Source organism: Coregonus lavaretus (assembly GCF_964263955.1).
Source record: "Coregonus lavaretus genome assembly, chromosome: 18".
Lineage (NCBI taxonomy): Eukaryota > Metazoa > Chordata > Actinopteri > Salmoniformes > Salmonidae > Coregonus > Coregonus lavaretus.
Genome location: NC_140005.1, coordinates 29,391,470 through 29,413,781, shown reverse-complemented (window position 1 = coordinate 29,413,781; position 22,312 = coordinate 29,391,470). Strand labels below are relative to the sequence as shown.

At 43.3% G+C, this 22,312-nt stretch overlaps 1 protein-coding gene across 1 annotated transcript in view; it reads left to right on the top strand.

The window, feature by feature from the left end:
- The window catches only part of aqr (aquarius intron-binding spliceosomal factor), an 83,596-nt gene that overhangs the window by 32,238 nt on the left and 29,046 nt on the right, over positions 1 to 22,312 (top strand). Inside the window, exons 25-30 of the mRNA XM_084182598.1 lie at positions 9 to 144; positions 1,662 to 1,871; positions 5,902 to 6,039; positions 6,178 to 6,249; positions 6,988 to 7,175; positions 9,769 to 9,940. Coding sequence (XP_084038724.1) covers positions 9 to 144; positions 1,662 to 1,871; positions 5,902 to 6,039; positions 6,178 to 6,249; positions 6,988 to 7,175; positions 9,769 to 9,940 — 916 coding nt within the window. The remainder of the gene's footprint in view (positions 1 to 8; positions 145 to 1,661; positions 1,872 to 5,901; positions 6,040 to 6,177; positions 6,250 to 6,987; positions 7,176 to 9,768; positions 9,941 to 22,312) is intronic.

The window sequence follows — 22,312 nt, the reverse complement described above, 5'->3', positions numbered from 1 at the left end:
TTGTTCAGGTATGGGCGTGTGAACTACGTGCTGGCAAGGAGGCTGGAGCTGCTCAGTGAGGTTGGTCGTCTGCAGGAGAGTCTGGACGTCCCCGGAGACGTGTCCTACACCTGTGAGACCGCCGGACACTTCTACCTCTACCAGGTCAGTACAGGAGGGGTGTGTGGGTTCTGGGTGTGCGTGTGTGTGTGGTTGGATGTGAACGTGTGTATGTCACTTTCCAGTACAGGGAGGACACATGCGTTTACAGATGAATCATTCATTCCTGATATCCTGACCTGCAAAAATCGAGAATAAAATGTTTCTCTAAAATCAAAATTCAAGGGGATAAAGTCTGCTGATCAATGTTGTGCTGGCCACATCCCAGTTCAATAAGTGTCAGTATCTATTTTCCTTTCACTTCATATCTGCCTCAACAACAAATACCAAAATATTATACCAACCCCTCAGTTATTATACCTTATCCTCTGTTTACTTCTGTCACCTAAATACTGCATACTGGCTCCAGGATGCCATAGCAGACAATTATGCATCAGGCAGCATTGCATCAGCAGAATAGCCCAGAATAGACAACAGCCTTTTTAAACAAAGAGAAGACAACCCAAGGCAACTGTCAACTTAAGAAGACCTGAGAGCTCATACAATAGCCCAGATCTAAAATCAAGAAGAGTTGATCTTTCACTGAGGAGGCATGCTGTCAGTAAGATGAAACTGGGAGCACGGGAGGCTGGCAATGGTTGAAGAGGGGCGGCAGAGGAGGGAGGGAGACAGTGGTTTAATAGCAGATACCGCAGTCATTGTGTCAGGCTTAGTATTGTAGTGGGGTTTATGGAACCTATGGTCTATGCCAGACCCCTCACTCAACACATTGAAATCCTCCATGCCAGTCAGGGGGCTCCCCTCTTCTTTGATTCCTATTGTCATCAACCTTTTATTGTCTTTGGACAGACGCAAACAGAACAGACACCAGCTATCAACACAACATCATGGACAACTCAGCAAAATATCTCCCATAAAATTGTCATAAATAGTTATACATGAGATCTCTGTCTATAGGCCAGGGCACTCCTGTCAGATGAAGAGTATTATCTGTTCCCCCTCATCTGCCTTGTCACCTTAGCACTCAAAGACCCTGTATGGGATTGGACATCAGGCAGTAATGAGCCTGATGGATAATATCAGGGGTGGATAATGGTCTCTGTTAATCGTTATGGCCTATTAAGGCAGATGGTCAAGCTACATCGCCATTTGTAATACTGATTAAATTGCAAATTGTTCCACAGTTCCCTAAGGCTGCGTAGTTTGTTTTGCAACTGTGCCTGTGAGGGCATGGGCTTTGTTTCAAAATATCACAATATATTACGGTTCCACACGTTCCCATGACACTCAAGGGGAAAATAGAATTTATATTTTATGTTATTTTCCAGTATATTATTACTATAAAATACATGTTGACTGTGTTTGCATCCATGTCTATGACTTTGCGTCCCTTTTGTATGTGATGCAAAGAGTGTTTGTATGAAGAAGCATGCATGCTCTTTGAATGTGACTCAACTGTGTTTATCTATATGAGTGAGAATGCATGTGTGCGGCATACCAAAAAGAGCCAGACCTGTAACATCCGGGGGGGCTGTCTGGTGTCCTCCCTCTCCCCGCTGTAGGTGATGTCTCGCTGGGAAGAGTACATGAGCAAGGTCAGGTCTAAGCAGGGCTGTACGGTGGAGGCCGAGGCCGTGGCAGCACACTTCCCCTTCCACAAGTACTTCTCCAACGCACCCCAGCCTGTGTTCTACGGTCGCTCCTACGAAGAAGACATGGACATCGCAGAGGGCTGCTACCGACATATCAAGAAGATCTTTACCCAGCTGGAGGTAGGCAGGCCACACGCACATCACGTAGAGGCACGTACACACACATCACATGTTTACCTAGCTGAAGGCACATGCACAACACGCCAAGAAGATCCTCACTCAGAGTTAAACATGTCACACACAAGCTCTTGAACACACACACATCATCTTCACCCCAGTCAGTGGTAATTATGTCACACATAATTCCTCACGGGTCATTAAGCTAGCTGTGTGTGTGGCCAGGTGGGGGCTGGAACACACTCACTGAACACATGATTCTGTTTACCCCACTGACACCATAACTGGTCCACCTGGGCTCACTGGTGATTGGTCCGATTCTGACCCTCTCTCCCTATGGGCATCCTACTCTTTAAAGAAGTAGCATTGCAGGCACAGTTACATCGCATTGAATCAGATTTCAACAGCTGTTTCTGTTGTAATGTTAGGAGTTTGTAATATGATGCGGTTGGATAGATGGTGCTAGATGGCGCTATTCTTTTCTTTTCCATATTCACCACCATCTTTATCTCTCTCCAGCCCTCTCTCCCTCCTATCCCTCTCCTCCCCCTCTCCCTCTCCTCACTCTCTCTGTTTATGAGTCTGTTCTGTGAGATATTGGTTGGAATGACATGATTGTCACCCCGCTACCCCTCCTCCCCCATTGGCAGTGACACAAGACCCGCTATATGTCTCCCCAGATGCAGATGGAAGATTACAGGCCCTTGCATTCCCTAAACACACACACACACACTCTGCGATCTAAATTCATAGTCTGTGTACACAAACACACACACACACACGCACACACATACAAACACACACATACACTGCTTTGCCATGCACCTCAGCTCAGATACAGCCCCTCCTGGTTGCGTCCGGTCTTTATATAGAGAGAACAATAACATTAGAGATTTATGGGAGCAACGCCGAGACCTCGCAGAAGCAATAAAGAAGTTATTGACTGGAGGTAATATCCTAACATGTACGTGTGGCCTTGATTTTTATCTGGCATCCCTCTTATCACTGGCTGCATCACATCAGACGGGAGAACCTTACTATGTTCACTTAGCCCGGCCTCGCCCATGATGCTGCTGCAGAGATATCTGTCTGTCTCCCAACTCAGAGACGCTAGAATCTCCCTCTAGAATTACAGGAGAATGAAAGTGCTCTGTTGCCTGGCTGCCTACAAGGAGTATTTAAAGATGTTTGTGTTTTATGAGATGCTATCCCAGCAGACGATGCCAACACACACACAGCCGGAACACAGTGTACAGCCGTCTACCGCTGGGATTTCTCTCCATCCAGCCTCACGCTGTTGTTTATCTTTCTTCCTCTCCTTTCAGTCTGTGAATTCATTTCACCCTTCAACCACTGAGGAGCCACGGGGGGTTAAAAATAGCCCTCATTAATATTACATGTTTTGATCGGGTTTAATATTAATATAAAAATAGTAACGCATCAAATATTTATCTCTCCCAGTGCCCTCTGAGGCTCCACCTCCCTCAGCCCCCCCCCGCAGCCCCTTGACCGCAAATGTGGCCACCTCAAAATAGCCACGCCGGGCCGGTTCGTACCCACACCGGTTTATACCCACACTAGCCCACTCTCAGCCTCAGCAGTATAGAGCTATGATATCTCTGCCTGGTCTCTATGAATTCAAGCGGGTCCCTTTCAGGAAAACACCCCCAATCTTGCTTTTCCCATTCAGACGAGCCCTGTAAGGGAATCTGTTCTGAAGTGCTCGGCTGCTCACTAAGCTTCTATTGAACAGTAACCCATATCTGTAGCTCAGTTGGTAGAGCATGGCGCTTGCAATGCCAGGGGTGTGGGTTCGTTTCCCACGGGGGGCCAGTATGAAAATGTATGCACTCACTAACTGTACGTCGCTCTGGATAAGAGCGTCTGCTAAATGACTAAAATGTAAATGTGAATATCCTTTAAATGCTCACGAGCCTGCTCCTGAGGATAGAAAGGACTGAAAAGGAGATAGCTGAAAGTGAAGATATCCAAGGTCACGTGCAATTACTGTCTTACATTTCATTCCTTGTTTTGATATTTTTTCAAAGGAATTGCTAAGAATCCTGTTTTTAGGTAATGGAATGTGACTTTTTTATATATAAAAAAATGTTTTTACGGCCTTGTATGACCTCCCTGTTGTAGATGACTGCATTGGACACAGTACTAGTCAAAAGTTTGGACACACCTACTCATTCCATGGTTTTTCTTTGTTTGTACTATTTTCTACATTGTAGAATAATAGAGAAGACATCAAAACTATGAAATATCACATATGGAATCATGTAGTAACCAAAAAAGTGTTAAACAAATCAAAATACATTTTATATTTGAGATTCTTCAAAGTAGCCACCCTTTGCCTTGATGACAGCTTTGCACACTCATGGCATTCTCTCAACCAGCTTCATTAGGTAGTCACCTAGAATTCATTTCAATTAACAGGTGTGCCTTGTTAAAAGTTAATTTGTGGAATTTCTTTCCTTCTTAATGCGTTTGAGCCAATCAGTTGTGTTGTGACAAGGTAGGGTTGGTATACAGAAGATAGCCCTATTTAGTAAAATACCAAGTCCATATTATGGCAAGAACAGCTCAAATAAGCAAAGAGAAACTACAGTCCATCATTACCTTAAGACATGAAGGTCAGTCAATCCGGAATATTTCAATAACTTTTAAAGTTTCTTCTAGTGCATTCACAAAAACCATCAAGCGCTATGATGAAACTTGCTTTCCTGAGGACCACCACAGGAATGGAAGACCCAGAGTTATCTCTGCTGCAGAGGATAAGTTCATTACAGTTACCGGCCTCAGAAATGGCAGCCCAAATAAATGCTTCACAGAGTTCAAGTAACAGACACATTTCAACATCAACTGTTCAGAGGAGACTGTGTGAATCAGGCCTTCATGGTTGAATTGCTGCAAATAAACCACTACTAAAGGACACCAATAAAAGGAAGAGACTTGCTTGGGCCAAGAAACACAAGCAATGGACATTAGAACGGTGGAAATCTGTCCTTTGGTCTGATGAGTCCAAATTTGAGATTTTTGGTTACAACCGCCGTGTCTTTGTGAGACGCAGAGTAGGTGAACGGATGATCTCCGCATGTGTGGTTCACACCGTGAAGCATGGTGGAGGAGGTGTGAGGGTGCTTTGCTGGTGACACTGTCAGTGATTTATTTAGAATTCAAGGCACACTTAACCAGCATGCTACCGCAGCATTCTACAGCGATACGCCATCCCATCTGGTTTGGGCTTAGTGGGACTATCATTTGTTTTTGAACAGGACAATGACCCAACACACCTCCAGGCTGTGTAAGGGCTATTTGACCAAGAAGGAGAGTGATGGAGTGCTGCATCAGATGACCTGGCCTCCACAATTACCCGACCTCAACCCAATTGAGATGGTTTGGGATGAGTTGGACCGCAGAGTGAAGGAAAAGCAGCCAACAAGTGCTCAGCATATGTGGGAACTCCTTCAAGACTGTTGGAAAAGCATTTCAGGTGAAGCTGGTTGAGAGAATACCAAGAGTGTGCAAAGCTGTCATCAAGGCAAAGGGTGGCTACTTTGAAGAATATAAAATATATTTTGATTTGTTTAACACTTTTTTTGGTTACTACATGATTCCATATATGTTATTTCATAGTTTTGATATCTTCTCTATTATTCAATATAGAAAATAGTAAAAATAAAGAAAAACCCTTGAATGAGTAGGTGTGTCCAAACCTTTGACTTGGTACTGTATATCTGGACACACTTGATTATGGTCCTCTATTTTGGCATCAAAGCAAAGTTTTCTCAACAGATGTATTGGATGTGTTTATTTAGAGCATTGAGTTGAACCGTCATTTTTTTACGTCCAAGGATAATTGTATTCCATCATGTCATCTTATGATAAACATCTGCTCACTGTGGTGCAGCCCTTTGAACCGGTCATCACTACCTGACAATGCTGATGATTTAACCTTTACCCCTGAGCTCTAACCCTAACCCCAGCCCTCTGATCCACCTTCTTACTAGTGTGTGTGTGTGTCCATCAGGAGTTCCGAGCCTTCGAGCTGCTGAGGAGTGGACTGGACCGTTCCAAGTATCTGCTAGTGAAGGAGGCTAAGATCATCGCTATGACCTGCACCCACGCTGCCCTCAAACGCCATGACCTGGTGGAGTTGGGCTTCAAGGTCAGACACACACACACACACACACACACACACAAATATTACTCTACCCTACACTACACACACTAAGATCAGACACACACACACAGAACTCGGGTCAGAGGCAACTCGTCACTTACACTAATGTTCTTCTGTTTTCAGTACGACAACATCCTGATGGAGGAAGCAGCTCAGATCCTGGAGATTGAGACCTTCATCCCTCTCCTGCTGCAGGTAAATTACTACAATCAGACCCAAAATCCCACCGGAGCTAAACCCCAATGTTCAGGTCTAAAGCCCATATTTAGGTCTATACTTCACCTGAGAAGAGAACTCCTTGTCACTCAGGATGAATGGGTCCATCCAGTGTTAACGGGGTCATCATGCTGGGGCCTAATAGCCTCAGATAGCAGATGGCAGTAGGGTCTGTTTACAGAGGAGACTATTAAACCACATCAACCTGGCCAACGACCTCTTAGTCTCCTCTCGCTCCAATCAATGCAAACATCCATCCCATCATGCCTGCTGTCTTTCCATCGTAGGCGGTAATGAGAATCTACATCCCCCACCCTTCATTTTCCTTCCATTGGATCCCTATCGGTGATTGAATCAGGCTCGACATATGAGCCTTGGTAATGTCAGGTTTGTCTGGGGTCAAACCCTCATTAAACTCTCCCTCCTAATCAGCAGAATAGCAAACTCATCAGTGAGGCTCGGCTCGGTCTCCATCTCCATCCTACCTCTCCTGCATTCACAGTATTATTTACTAGCCAGATAGATGGCGCACAAAGTTCACCACTCAGTTAACAGGCAGAGGGGGGAGAATGGAGAGAACGAAAGGAGGTGAAGAACAGGTGTGAAAAGGTGCAGGGCCGGTGATGGGTGTTTGAAATGCAAGCCATTTTCCCTTCTCTGTGGAGAAGAACTGACCTTGAACCTTGACACTGACCTATCTTTCCTCTCCCTCTCCAGAACCCAGAGGATGGTTACAGCAGGCTGAAGCGTTGGATCATGATAGGAGACCACCACCAGCTGCCCCCCGTCATTAAGAACATGGCCTTCCAGAAGTACTCCAACATGGAGCAGTCCCTCTTCACCCGCTTCGTACGCCTAGGGGTGCCCACCGTTGACCTGGACGCCCAGGGACGTGCCCGCGCCAGGTGGGTTAGGCACACTGGGGACATAGCAGGGAATATGGTTAAAACAGAAATGCTGAATACATAACATATTATTTGTAACTAACAAACATAAACAAGTCTGAACATGCAAAAAATCATTTGAAATTTGAAAATAATTTATCATGCTAGGTTTGATCATCAAACATTTGTGCAAAAAATATCAACAGTGTGTGTGTGTGTGTGTGTGTGTGACATCTCTTAATCCTCTTAAACATAAGACAAGACAAAAATAACTAGTCTGTTAACCAATTAAACCCTCCTGGTTATGTCCATGATCCAATAGGTTCTAAGTAGCCACTGATACATGTGAATACGGTCATGGCTCCCTGTCTAATTGGCTTGGCTAATCAGTAGTAGTGCCCTCACTATGTACTGTATACTAACATGGACGCTAAGCTAGAGTGGTGAATAGTGAATCTCTCTTTAAAGGTAATACATAAAGGAATTTTTGCATTGTAATTTCAGACAATGTATATCTGCCGCTAATAGTGGAATGATAGTGTTTCACAGTATTACTTATCCACCGGTGTTGTGATTGGCTGTGATATTTGCCTTTTGATTTCTCCCGCCAGAGCGAAATCTGTTGTCAAACTGGGAAAGCTGTTCTGACTTTGTGGCTGGGTTATCTAATGGAAATAGCTCATTTCCTGGTTGCAAAAATTATACACAAATTCAAGTAATGTGAGAAAACAAGCACTGAATAGTGTACAGAATCGCTACCGTCTAAATCGCTAACAAATATATTTTCAATAACAAACAATGTAGGTTTTACAGCTGTTTTGTTATTCAAAATACACTGCTCAAAAAAATAAAGGGAACACTAAAATAACACATCCTAGATCTGAATGAATGAAATAATCTTATTAAATACTTGTTTCTTTACGTAGTTGAATGTGCTGACAACAAAATCACACAAACATGATCAATGGAAATCAAATGTATCAACCCATGGAGGTCTGGATTTGGAGTCACCCTCAAAATTAAAGTGGAAAACCACACTACAGGCTGATCCAACTTTGATGTAATGTCCTTAAAACAAGTCAAAATGAGGCTCAGTAGTGTGTGTGGCCTCCACGTGCCTGTATGACCTCCCTACAACGCCTGGGCATGCTCCTGATGAGGTGGCGGATGGTCTCCTGAGGGATCTCCTCCCAGACCTGGACTAAAGCATCCGCCAACTCCTGGACAGTCTGTGGTGCAACGTGGCATTGGTGGATGGAGCGAGACATGATGTCCCAGATGTGCTCAATTGGATTCAGGTCTGGGGAATGGGCGGGCCAGTCCATAGCATCAATGCCTTCCTCTTGCAGGAACTGCTGACACACTCCAGCCACATGAGGTCTAGCATTGTCTTGCGTTAGGAGGAACCCAGGGCCAACCGCACCAGCATATGGTCTCACAAGGGGTCTGAGGATCTCATCTCGGTACCTAATGGCAGTCAGGCTACCTCTGGCAAGCACATGGAGGGCTGTGCGGCCAATCTTGGTGTTCTCTGGCAAATGCCAAACGTCCTGCACGGTGTTGGGCTGTAAGCACAACCCCCACCTGTGGACGTCGGGCCCTCATACCACCCTCATGGAGTCTGTTTCTGACCGTTTGAGCAGACACATGCACATTTGTGGCCTGCTGGAGGTCATTTTGCAGGGCTCTGGCAGTGCTCCTCCTGCTCCTCCTTGCACAAAGGCGGAGGTAGCGGTCCTGCTGCTGGGTTGTTGCCCTCCTACGGCCTCCTCCACGTCTCCTGATGTACTGGCCTGTCTGCTGGTAGCGCCTCCATGCTCTGGACACTACGCTGACAGACACAGCAAACCTTCTTGCCACAGCTCGCATTGATGTGCCATCCTGGATGAGCTGCACTACCTGAGCCACTTGTGTGGGTTGTAGACTCCGTCTCATGCTACCACTAGAGTGAAAGCACCGCCAGCATTCAAAAGTGACCAAAACATCAGCCAGGAAGCATAGGAACTGAGAAGTGGTCTGTGGTCACCACCTGCAAAACCAGTCCTTTATTGGGGGTGTCTTGCTAATTGCCTATAATTTCCACCTGTTGTCTATTCCATTTGCACAACAGCATGTGAAATTTATTGTCAATCAGTGTTGCTTCCTAAGTGGACAGTTTGATTTCACAGAAGTGTGATTGACTTGGAGTTACATTGTGTTGTTTAAGTGTTCCCTTTATTTTTTTGAGCAGTGTATATTTGTTAGCGATTTAGATGGTACAGTGATTCCATACACTTCAGTGCTTGTTTTCTCACAAACTGAAATTGAGCGAACGTAGAATTTCTGTAGCCAGGAAATGAGCGCCACAAAGTCAGAACAGCTTTTCCAGTCTGACAAGATGCCGCTCCGGCGGGAAAAATCAATAGGCGAATATCACAGCCAATCACAACACTGGCGGGTAAGTATTTCTGTGAAACACTATCATTCCAATATTAGCGGCAGATATATTATGGACATTTTCTGAAATTACAATGCAAGATTCTACAAAATCCTATGTGTAGCACCTTTTAATGCTAACGTGCCATTCTCTAACCATATGAATGAATGCTAACATGGTTCTCCATCTCTCCTCCAGTCTGTGTAACCTGTATAACTGGCGCTATAAGCAGCTGGGGAACCTACCCCACGTACAGCTCTTGCCCCAGTTCCAGGCCCCCAACCCTGGCCTGACCTTCGACTTCCAGCTAATCAATGTGGAGGACTTCAACGGTGTGGGAGAGTCAGAGCCCAACCCTTACTTCTACCAGGTTAATAATGCACATTTACACAGGAACACACACACAAGCACTTCACAAGCACACAAGCACTCCACCTACGCTTACACACACAAGCACATATGCGCACACTCATTTACCACAGTAGAATAATAGCGTTTATTGTTCAAGGATTCTTTCATTTTTAACCTTAATGGATTTGGAACAAGTCCAGATGATATATTCATTACCCGGGCTAGCTCACCGTTAACACTGGAGCCACTCAGGACAGGCTAATGACTCTGTCCTCCAGACTAGCAGCCAGATTGTCTTTCCTTATAAAGTGGCTTAGGCTGGTGTGTGTCTCTGTCTTTGTGTGTCTGTCTGTCTTTGTGTGTCGCTCTGTCTGTGTGTGTCTCAGGGTTTCCGTTAGGAAAATGTGGCGCCGGACATTTGATCGGCAGCATTTTAATTTACTGGAAATTTAGAAATTTACTGGATCCATATGCATTGGGTGCGTAACCTGATTAGGGCGTCCACCCACAGTGCTCAGAATGACAAATCACGTATCGATTATGGTAATTCATTTTAACAGAACATGCAACGGTGTGCGTTGTCCTTACCGAATTCTGATGTGCACTTTGAAGTAGGGTTGGGCGGTATCCAGATTTTCATGCCGTCATACCGTTTCTGTATCGTGCCGAGGTATATAAAAGTGGCGCTATTTCCCAAAAATGTTTTAATCTTTTGGGGGAGGGGACGCACAAAACAATTTAGGCAACAGGGATCTTGATCCAGGAGAGGATTGAATGTCTCTGCTGTAACCAAGAAGCTTGATCTTGACATCAAGCCACTTAGCTAGCAAGTTAGCAAACCAAATTCATAGCTGGAGCCCTGAGCTGGATATCATTTATTTGACACATCTTATATTTCTTATAGTTATACTTAACTTATAGTTTATAAGCAGTGGTGTAGCCCGCAGCCCCCGCAAACCGTCTGTATTTCGAAATACCCCGGTATACGGTATAAACGTTATATCGCCCAAGCATACTTTGAAGATGTTAGAGTAACTGTCCACATTGACTTTCCCTCAGCCAACAAGATGAGTAACGAACTGCAAAATCACTAGCTTATGTCAATCTACTTTCCCCCCATAGTAGAAAAGTTGACCTATTCTATTGGTCAGCTTGTCGTTCTGTGCTAGAAAGAAATGGCCTATTCCAAACAGACTCTGGGACAGTTGTGGGACGATAGATCCCAAATTCATACAACCAATACATTAAAAAAACGTTCAAAAGCAATGAGGCTGATGCAACCGATCAGAGCGTTTAGATTAAAATATTGATAAACTGTTATTTCTTCACATTATAAGCGCACCAATGTGCAAAAGGCAGTAGGCTATGCGCGAATGTTCGTTCCCTAATGCAATGAGCAGGAAAACACTTTGTCAAAAGCGCACCGCACGTGAGCATTTTCATGTGACGGATATGAAAATAGCAGTTAAAAATTTAGAAAGAGGAGAGATCTAAAGATGTAGTCTTATGCTACTGAACAATGAAAGAATGTTGATTTGAAAACAAATAGAACATGAGAGAAATAGTCTACTGGTTTCAATGGCATATGGAAGTCTTTATAAAATAATTGCCTCCACATTTCTATGGTCGGAATCAGATTTTGGCTAGGCTACTTTGAAGCGAGGTAAGACTTGCCTCAAAATATGAAGTAAAACATTCAGGTAAAAAACAAAAAGTATGTTTCTAAAATGCATACTGCCTCCAGCTCATTGCAAAGTGGTGTGTGACACGCTGAAGCCTGTCTACCATTGCCTATGCACTTAAATGGCGAATGGGAAGGGTGCTTCAATTACCAGTTGTGAAATAAAATAGTAGCTCTTTTTCTATTTTATTTTTTATTTTTTTTGTCATTTAGCAGACGCTCTTATCCAGAGCGACTTACAGGAGCAATTAGGGTTAAGTGCCTTGCTCAAGGGCACATCGACAGATTTTTCACCTAGTCGGCTCTGGGATTAGAACCAGCGACCTTTCGGTTACTGGCACAACGCTCTTACCCACTAAGCTACCTGCCATCAAAACTGTTTTTAACACGTGATTGCATTTAGAATTGTTGCGCAATGATTGGGCTTGTAAAAGCACTCACTCAAGCAGCAATGAACAAGCTGTTTGAGGAGCTGTAGCAGTAGCTATATGACAGAGCTGTATCTGTATGCTGTGCACATGTGATAAGATGCATAACAACTTACGAAAATACACTCTGCAATTTAATTCCACAAAATTATTCAAATTAACCTATAGACCGATCAACTGACCGGTAAAATGTATTTCCATCAACTGGTATTTCCATCAATGAATAGGCTAAAAAGCATTATTTTGCAATGGGATTTTTTTCTTCTCCTGAACAAGTGGCCTGCGGCAATTAGATTTATCGGCTTCTCATATTTTTTGGGAGGGCCAAAAGCCGGCTATTACCGGCTAATGGAAACCCTGGTGTGTGTGTCTGTCCTGAAGCTTCCCATTGTTGGTTAAATGAGGAGTATGTGTCTCTCGGTCTGTACATCAGATCACATGAGCTCCTCTCCTCTGTATTCCTGTTGCCATTTTCAGGCGCCTCAAGAAAATGTACCACATCTCTCAAATACTCACCCCCCTTAAGCACTTGTCCAGACGGGGTAGTGGCGCCCACCACTTACACACACACACACACACACGTCCAGAGATCAGAGGGGTGAATTGGACATTGGAGAGGCAATAGTGTCCAATAGTGTGGTGAATGCCTGTCACAGCTGTACAAACAGCCCTTTTCCCCCCCTACCACACACACACACATTCCAGCTCAAGGCACTTCATTGGGCACTAGCAACAGGAGACCTAGCCAACAGCGATCTATCCCGTCTCTTCGGCATGGCTCATTTGCTAAAGTACATTTATGTTAATACTCCAACCCCTCAAGCTCATTGTGAGTGCCACTGCTCTGCACACACACTTGCAATGGGCCATAAAATGAAAATGTTTCCCTTTATTAATCCACATCTCCTATAGTTGTAAAATGCTGCACAAGGTATGATTGTGATGTAGACTAGACCAGTGATTCCCAACCTTTTTTGGTTACTGTACCCCAAATCAGATTTTGCTCTGTCCTGAGAACCCACAAAGTACCCTTGTGCATTTTACCAGTAGGCCTATATTCTTATGAGCCTTCTTAAGTACCCCAGGGGTACATGTACCCCAGGTTGGGAACCACTGGACTATACTGTATATGGTCTTAGCCTCACTTCATTATTCAATAGACCACTGATGGGAGCTAGGGAAGATTGAAGTCATTGGAAAAGGTTAACATTAGATGGATTACTTTAGCATGTCTGTGTATATACCAGTACATTACATTCTCAGTATGTTTCACTCAGCCCTGATTCTACAGTAGTTCAACTGAGGTCTTTTAACTCTTTCATTTTCCTTAACACTAGAACCGCTAAAGCAATTATTTTGACTGCTCATTAATTTTTGTAAATATGTATGACTCTGCCATTTTTTAAGTCATGCCCCCCTCCGTCCTGGACTTTTCCTAAATAAGTCTATATACTGTAACACGCTGCCGTTGTTAGAATCATAATATCACAAACATAACTGGAGTTATAACCAGTTTTATGACGGCATGTCATTTTTTAAATGGGTTTTCCCTCATTGCTCATCCTTCTCCTGACAGTGGAATAGGCTGTGCCCAGTTGATAATCACCCCGATAATTGCCTCAACTGAACCTAAACTATACCGAAACTAATTTCACACATACACTACCGTTCAAAAGTTTGGGGTCACTTAGAAATGTCCTTGATTTCGAATGAAAAGCAATTTTTTTGTCCATTAAAATAACATCAAATTGATCAGAAATACAGTGTAGACATTGTTAATGTTGTAAATGGCTATTTTTTAATGGAATGCTCCAGATACTCAAGAAGGCCAGTTTTATTGCTTCTTTAATCAGCACAACCGTTTTCAGCTGTGCTAACATAATTGCAAAAGGTTTTGTAATGATCAATTTGCCTTTTAAAAATGATAAACTTGGATTAGCAAACACAACGTGCCATTGGAACACAGGACTGATGGTTGCTGATAATGGGCCTCTGTACGCCTATGTAGATATTCCATAAAAAATCAGCCGTTTCCAGCTACAATAGCCATTTACAACATTAACAATGTCTACACTGTATTTCTGATCAATTAGATATTTTAATGGACAAAAAAATGCTTTTCTTTCGAAAACAAGGACATTTCTAAGTGACCCCAAACTTTTGAACGGTAGTGTATATGAACCGATGAAATAAATGACGTAAAGTATGATGAGGGAGAATGGGTGAGTTGATGAGTGAGGGGAAGCGAACAATGCCTAATTATGTAATCACAAATTGTGAATGAAGAACAGGGCGTGCCATTCTATTGTATTGGTATGTTCAAATTGTTATCTTAAAATGGTACCCTATATCCTTCCACCAAATCAAGCCGTTTTATCAGTCTACTCTGGGCTACTTGGAGTACACAGAATAACCTACACCTCTGAGGCCTAAGCACAGAAAAGCCAGAAAGGTGCATACTGAGAAAGTGTCCGTGCCACTACCAAATGAAACGGTGAGACAGGAGAAAGAGAGAGGAAAGGACACCACCATTTTAGATGGAACGAGCCAGTGACAATGCTACGGGACGATTTATCAGCACAAAATGTAATCACTGAGAGAGCATCTCAAGCAAAAAACATCAGCAATGCACTCACCAGCTTTCATTGTTTATCTGACATGGGCATGCTACAGCATTCAGGGACTGTACTGTGGCTAAAGTGCTCACGGAGCAAGGAGACACTGCCTCTTATCTGTCTGTTGATGAGCTGGAAGCATTCATTTCAATCCTGTATGTCCGTGGAGCATTCGGTGGGAAGAGCGTGTATATGGAGAGCTTCTGGTCAGACTTATATGGGGTACTTATCTCCTGAGTGGTTCAGTGGTCTAAGGCACTGCATCGCAGTGCCACCTGTGCCACTAGAGATCCTGGTTCGAATCCAGGCTCTGTCGTAGCTGGCCGTGACCGGGAGACCCATGGGGCGGCGCACAATTGGCCCAGCGTCGTCCAGGGTAGGGGAGGGAATGGCCAGCAGGGATGTAGCTCAGTTGGTTAGAGCATGGCGTTTGCAACGCCAGTGTTGTGGGTTCGATTCCCACGGGGGGCCAGTATGAAAAATAAAAATGGATAAGAGCGTCTGCTAAATGACTAAAATGTAAATGTACTTTTCTTTGGAGAAACCCTGTCACAGAGTCGCTTCAGAGAGATCATGCGTTACCTCCATTTTGATGACAAAGAAACAGTAATTCTCCATGGTATCTGACGTATAAAGACTATTTTTGACTGCTGTCATATTGACACATACAGTTGAAGTCGGAAGTTCACATACACATAAGCCAAATCCATTTAAACTCAGTTTTTCACAATTCCTGACATTTAATCGTAGTAAAAATTCCCTGTCTTATGTCAGTTAGGATCACCACTTTATTTTAAGAATGTGAAATGTCGGAATAATAGTAGAGAGAATGATTTATTTCAGCTTTCATTTATTTCATCACATTCCCAGTGGGTCAGAAGTTTACAGACACTCAATTAGTATTTGGTAGCATTGCTTTAAATTGTTTAACTTGGGTCAAACGTTTCGGGTAGCCTTCCATAAGCTTCCCACAATAAGTTGGGTGATTTTTGGCCCATTCCTCATGACAGAGCTGGTGTAACTGAGTCAGGTTTGTAGGCCTCCTTGCTCGCACACACTTTTTCAGTTCTGCCCACACATTTTCTATAGGATTTAGGTCAGGGCTTTGTGATGGCTACTCCAATACCTTGACTTTGTTGTCCTTAAGCTTTAATTTTTTTTCTGAGGACTTGGCTGATTTCTTTTGATTTTCCCATGATGTCAAGCAAAGAGGCACTGAGTTTGAAGGTAGGCCTTGAAATACATCCACAGGTACACCTCCAATTGACTCAAACTATGTCAATTAGCCTATCAGAAGATTCTAAAGCCATGACATAATTTTCTGGAATTTTCCAAGCTGTTTAAAGGCACAGTGAACTTAGTGTATGTAAACTTCTGACCCTCTGGAATTGTGATACAGTGAATTATAAGTGAAATAATCTGTCTGTAAACAATTGTTGGAAAAATTACTTGTGTCATGCACAAAGTAGATGTCCTAACCGACTTGCCAAAACTATAGTTTGTTAACAAGAAATTTGTGGAGTGATTGAAAAACGAGTTTTAATGACTCCAACCTAAGTGTATTTAAACTTCCGACTTCAACTGTATTTATTATAGTTACATTATTGCTTTTGTGCAGATTTTCACTATCAAGCTCACTTGGTGCTTAAAATGATGTTTAGGCTACTGCTATTTTCATCATTTGACAACACGTCTTGCTGACCGTGCGTCTTGGTGGTTGGGGTATTTTATTTTTTGGTCGTTATAAAAAGAAGCTGTTACCCTGTTCCAACACATACGCTTTCTGTTTCATAGTTGTAACAAAGGCACTCCACTAATAAAATTGATCACTTGAAAAATGTTTTTCATTTAGCCTACAGTAACAAACTAATTAAAATGCTATTGTGTTATTTGAAATAAAATAGAAATCGTATTCTGTTGCCTTAGACCTCAATCACAACCAAATGATTATTTTTGCGATCGCATATATGAAATGTATTAATTACACTGTTAGAATGTTGCAGTCAAAATGACTGCTCATTAGCTTGGGGGGGTCCCTCGAGGCCCCTCGAGGCCCAGCGGTTTTAGTGTTAAGGGGTAGAGAAGTGTGCCACAGCCACACTCTTTCCCTCCCTCTTTCTTTCCCTCTTTTCTTCCCATCTCCCTTGCTCTCAGCCACATGCCAGTCCTGGGCCATTACACTCAAACTGAGGCGATGGGCTGAGGCAGCTGTTGCCATGGTTACTGAGATATCTGGAGTTTTTGCACATTAGATCACATTTATGTTAATCAGAGACATGAGACAGACGGGCACAACTACTGGATACGCCACATGCAAGCACAGACACACACATACACACAGATGTCTGCTCTGGTGGGTGGATATGTGAGACTTACTGCATGTCTGTGACCTAGTGTGTGTGTCTCTGGGCTTCAACCTGGGGCCCAGAGTATTTCCTGGTTAGATCACATGGTCAGGAAAATCTCCTGGCCTTAGTCAAATTAGCGAGGTCCATATCAATCCATCCAGGCAAGGGGAAGTCAGGGGGAACAGAAACAGAGGTACAATGTTTTGATGAGATTCCATGGCTAGCTGTCTAGCAGAGGCCCAGGCTGTGTGAGTTATTCCACCCTGCACCGTACCAATGGGAGGCTAGCTTTACCCAGCCTTAATTGAAACTGGGTGAATAATGCATACTGTTGGCTTTTTTTAATTTCATTTTGGTGACATTTGGAGGGCAGATTGTTCTCCGTTGTTAAAGTACTACCTCCAGGGTGCGTTTCTCTCTGTGTGTGTGTGTGTCCGTGTGCGTATATGTGTTCTTGTGATATAAAGCCTTTCAGCACTTGTTAAGTCACTCAAACTGATAAAAACTTGGTAATAATGAGACTGACATACAGTGCATTTGGAAGTATTCAGACCCCTTGAATTTTTCCACATTTTGTTACATTACAGCCTTATTCTAAAATTTATTAAATCGTTTTTTTCCCTCATCAATCTACACACAATACCCCATAATGACAAAGCAAAAACTGGTTTTTAGACATTTGTGCAAATTTATTAAAATAAAAAAACTGAAATAACATTTACATAAGTATTCAGACCCTTTACTCAGTACTTTGTTGAAGCACCTTTGGCAGTGATTACAGCCTAGAGTCTTCTTGGGTAAAATGCTACATGCTTGTCACCCCTGTATTTAGGTAGTTTCTCCCATTCTTCTCTGCAAATCCTCTCAAGCTCTGTCAGGTTGGATGGGGAGTGTCGCTGCACATCTATTTTCACGTCTCTCCAGAGATGTTCGATTGGATTCAAGTCCTGGCTCTGGCTGTGCCGCTCAAGGACATTCAGACACTTGTCCCGAAGCCACTCCTGCATTGTCTTGGCTGTGTGCTTAGGGTCGTTGTCCTGTTGGAAGGTGAACCTTCGCCCCAGTCTGAGGTCCTGAGCGCTCTGGAGCAGGTTTTCATCAAGGATCTCTCTGTACTTTGCTCTGTTAATCTTTCCCTCGATCCTGACTAGTCTCCCAGTCCCTGCCGCTGAAAAACATCCCCACAGTATGATGCTGCCACCACCATGCTTCACCGTAGGGATGGTGCAAGGTTTCCTCCAGACATGACACTTGGCATTCAGGCCAAAGAGATCAATCTTGGTTTCATCAGACCAGAGAATCTTGTTTATCATGGTCTGAGAGTCCTTTAGGTGTCTTTTGGCAAACTCCAAGCGGGCTGTCGTGCCTTTTACTGAGGAATGGCTTCCGTCTGGCCGCTCTACCATAAAGGCCTGATTGGTGGAGTGCTGCAGAGATGGTTGTACTACTGGAAAGTTCTCCCATCTCCACAGAGGAACTCTGGAGCGCTGACCAAAGCCCTTCTCCCCCGATTGCTCAGTTTGGCTTGAAGGCCAGCTCTAGGAAGAGTCTTGGTGGTTCCAAACTAATTCCATTTAAGAATGATGGAGGCCACTGTGTTCTTGGGGACCTTCAATGCTGCTGAAATGTTTTGGTACCCTTCCCCAGATCTGTGCCTCGACACAATCCTGTCTCTGAGCTATACGGACAATTCCTTCGACCTCATGGCTTGGTTTTTGATCTGACATGCACTGTCAACTGTGGGACCTTATATAGACACGTGTGTGTGCCTTTCCAAATCATGTCCAATCAATTGAATTTACCACAGGTGGATGATCAATGGAAACAGGATGCAACTGAGCTCAGTTTTGAGTCTCATAGCAAAGGGGTCTGAATACTTATCTAAATAAGGTATTTCTGTATATTTTTAATACATTTTCAAAAATTTCAAAAACCTGTTTTCGCTTTGTCATTTATGGGGTATTGTGTGTAGATTGATGAGGATTTTTATTTAATCAATTTTAGAATAAGGCTGCAATGTAACAAAATGTGGAAAAAGTCAAGGGGTCTGAATACTTTTCGAATGCATCTTTTATCAAATCTATCCATTCCCCTTTAATATCTTTTTAGATGTGATCTGAATCTGAAAACAGTGGATGAGTATTTAACTGAAACACTTCTGGTTGCTAATTAGAACATACAGTGGATTGCGAAAGTATTCACCCCCCCCCCCCCCCCCCCTTGGCATTTTTCCTATTTTGTTGCCTTACAACCTTGAATTAAAATGGATTATTTTGGGGGGGGTTGGATCATTTGATTTACACAACATGCCTACCACTTTGAAGATGCAAAATATTTTTTTGTTGTGAAACAAACAAGAAATAATACAAAATAACAGAAGACTTGAGCGTGCAATGCTATTCACCCCCCCAAAGTCAATACGTTGTAGAGCCACCTTTTAGAGCAATTACAGCTGCAAGTCTCTTGGGGTATGTCTCTATAAACTTGGCACATCTAGCCACTGGGATTTTTGCCCATTCTTCAAGGCAAAACTGCTCCAGCTCCTTCAAGTTGGATGGGTTCCGCTGGTGTACAGCAATCTTTAAGTGATACCACAGATTCTCAACTGGATTGAGGTCTGGTCTTTGACTAGGCCATTCCAAGACATTTAAATGTTTCCCCTTAAACCAATCGAGTGTTGCTTTAGCAGTATGCTTAGTGTAATTGTCCTGCTGGAAGGTGAACCTCCGTCCCAGTCTCAAATCTCTGGAAGACTGAAACAGGTTTACCTCAAGAATTTCCCTATATTTAGCGCCATCCATCATTCCTTCAATTCTGACCAGTTTCCCAGTCCCTGCCAATGGAAAAACATCCCCACAGCATGATGCTGCCACCACTATGCTTCACTCTGGGGATGGTGTTCTTGGGGTGATGAGAGGTGTTGGGTTTGCGCCAGACATAGCGTTTTCCTTGATGGCCATGAAGCTCAATTTTAGTCTCATCTGACCAGAGTACCTTCTTCCATATGTTTTTGTATTTCTTTTTTGTATATTTTTTTAGGGGGTAGATCAGCTTTAATATTGCAGATAGATTGTAGCTTCAATCAATGTAATTGTCTGCATCACTTCCAATCCCCCATTTGTTTTGTTTTTTCGCAAATATATATATATATATATACACATACAGCTGTGGAAAAAATTAAGAGACCAATGCACATTTTTCTTAAATCAGCATCTCTACATGTATGACATCCATTCCATTCCAGTGTCTGTTGAATTCCAACACAGACACACCTCATTCTACTGAATTAGGTACTGATTAGGTGATCACCTGAACCAAATCTTATTTAATGAGGAAAAGTATAAAAACCACTGCTGTTGTCATCACTATCCTCTTGCAATAGGACCAGCTGTATGGTAAAAACAGTGCTAATAGTACCTCAAAAGTAATATTAATCAAAAAATAACTATTGACCATGCCAAAAGAGTTGAAAAGGAAAGTTTTGAGTGAGGCAAAGAAGGATTCAATTCTGGCTTTACTGGCAGAGGGATACAGTGAGCGTCAGGTTGCTTCCATCCTTACAATTTCAAAGACGGCGGTTCATAAGAACAAGGTCAAGCAGCAGACATTGGGGACAACAAAGCTACAGACCGGCAGAGGGCGAAAATGACTCTCTACTAACCGGGATGACAGCCAACTCATTCAAATGTCACTCAACAACTGTAGGATGACATCAAGTGACCTACAAAAACAATGGCAAACAGCAGCTGGGGTGAAGTGCATGGCGAGGACGGTTCGAAACAGGCTCCTAGGGGCAGGGCTGAAGTCGTGCAAAGCTAGAAAAAAGCCCTTCATCAATGAGAAGCAAAGAAGAGCAAGGCTGAGTTTTGCAAAAGACCATAAGGATTGGACCGTAGAGGACTGGTGTAAGGTCATCTTCTCTGATGAGTCCAATTTTCAGATTTGCCCAACACCTGGTCGTCTAATGGTTAGACGGAGACCTGGAGATGCCTACAAGCCACAGCGTCTCGCACCCACTGTGAAATTTGGTGGATGATCGGTGATGATCTGGGTGTGCTTCAGCAAGGCTGGAATCGGGCAGATTTGTGTTTGTGAAGGACTCATGAATCAAGCCACGTACAAGGTTGTCCTGGAAGAAAACTTGCTTCCTTTTGCTCTGACATTGTTCCCCAACTCTGAGGATTGTTTTTTTCCAGCAGGAATTCTTGCGCCAGGAGTGGCATAAAGTCACCCAACATCAATGTGAAAGACTGGTGGAGAGCATGCCAAGGCGCATGAAAGCCGTTATTGAAAATCAGGGTTATTCCACCAAATATTGATTTCTGAACTCTTCCTAAGTTAAAACATTAGTGTTGTTTAAAAATGAACATGAACTTATTTTCTTTGCATTATTCGAGGTCTGACAACAGTTATTTTGACCAGTTGTCATTTTCTGCAAATAAATGCTCTAAATGACAATATTTTTATTTGGAATTTGGGAGAAATGTTGTCAGTAGTTTATAGAATAAAACAAAAATGTTATTTTTACCCAAACACATACCTATAAATATTAAAACCAGAGAAACTGATAATTTTGCAGTGGTCTCTTAATTTTTTCCAGAGATGTGTGTATGAAGGAAAAAAGTATTTGATCCCCTGCTGATTTTGTACGTTTGCCCTCTGGCTCCCGGGTGTCTTTTATACAGGTAACGAGCTGAGATTAGGAGCACACTCTTAAAGGGAGTGCTCCTAATCTCAGTTTGTTACCTCTATAAAAGACACCTGTCCACAGCAGAAATCAATCAATCAGATTCTAAACTCTCCACCATGGCCAAGACCAAAGAGCTCTCCAAGGATGTCAGGGACAAGATTGTAGACCTACACAAGGCTGGAATGGGCTACAAGACCATCGCCAAGCAGCTTGGTGAGAAGGTGACAACAGTTGGTGCGATTATTCGCAAATGGAAGAAACACAAAAGACCTGTCAATCTCCCTCGGCCTGGGGCTCCATGCAAGATCTCACCTCGTGGAGTTGCAATGATCATGAGAACGGTGAGGAATCAGCCCAGAACTACACGGGAGGATCTTGTCAATGATCTCAAGGCAGCTGGGACCATAGTCACCCAGAAAACAATTGGTAACACACTACGCCGTGAAGGACTGAAATCCTGCAGCGCCCGCAAGGTCCCCCTGCTCAAGAAAGCACATATACAGGGCCGTCTGAAGTTTGCCAATGAACATCTGAATGATTCAGAGAAGAACTGGGGGAAAGTGTTGTGGTCAGATGAGACCAAAATCAAGCTCTTTGGCATCAACTCAACTCGCTGTGTTTGGAGGAGG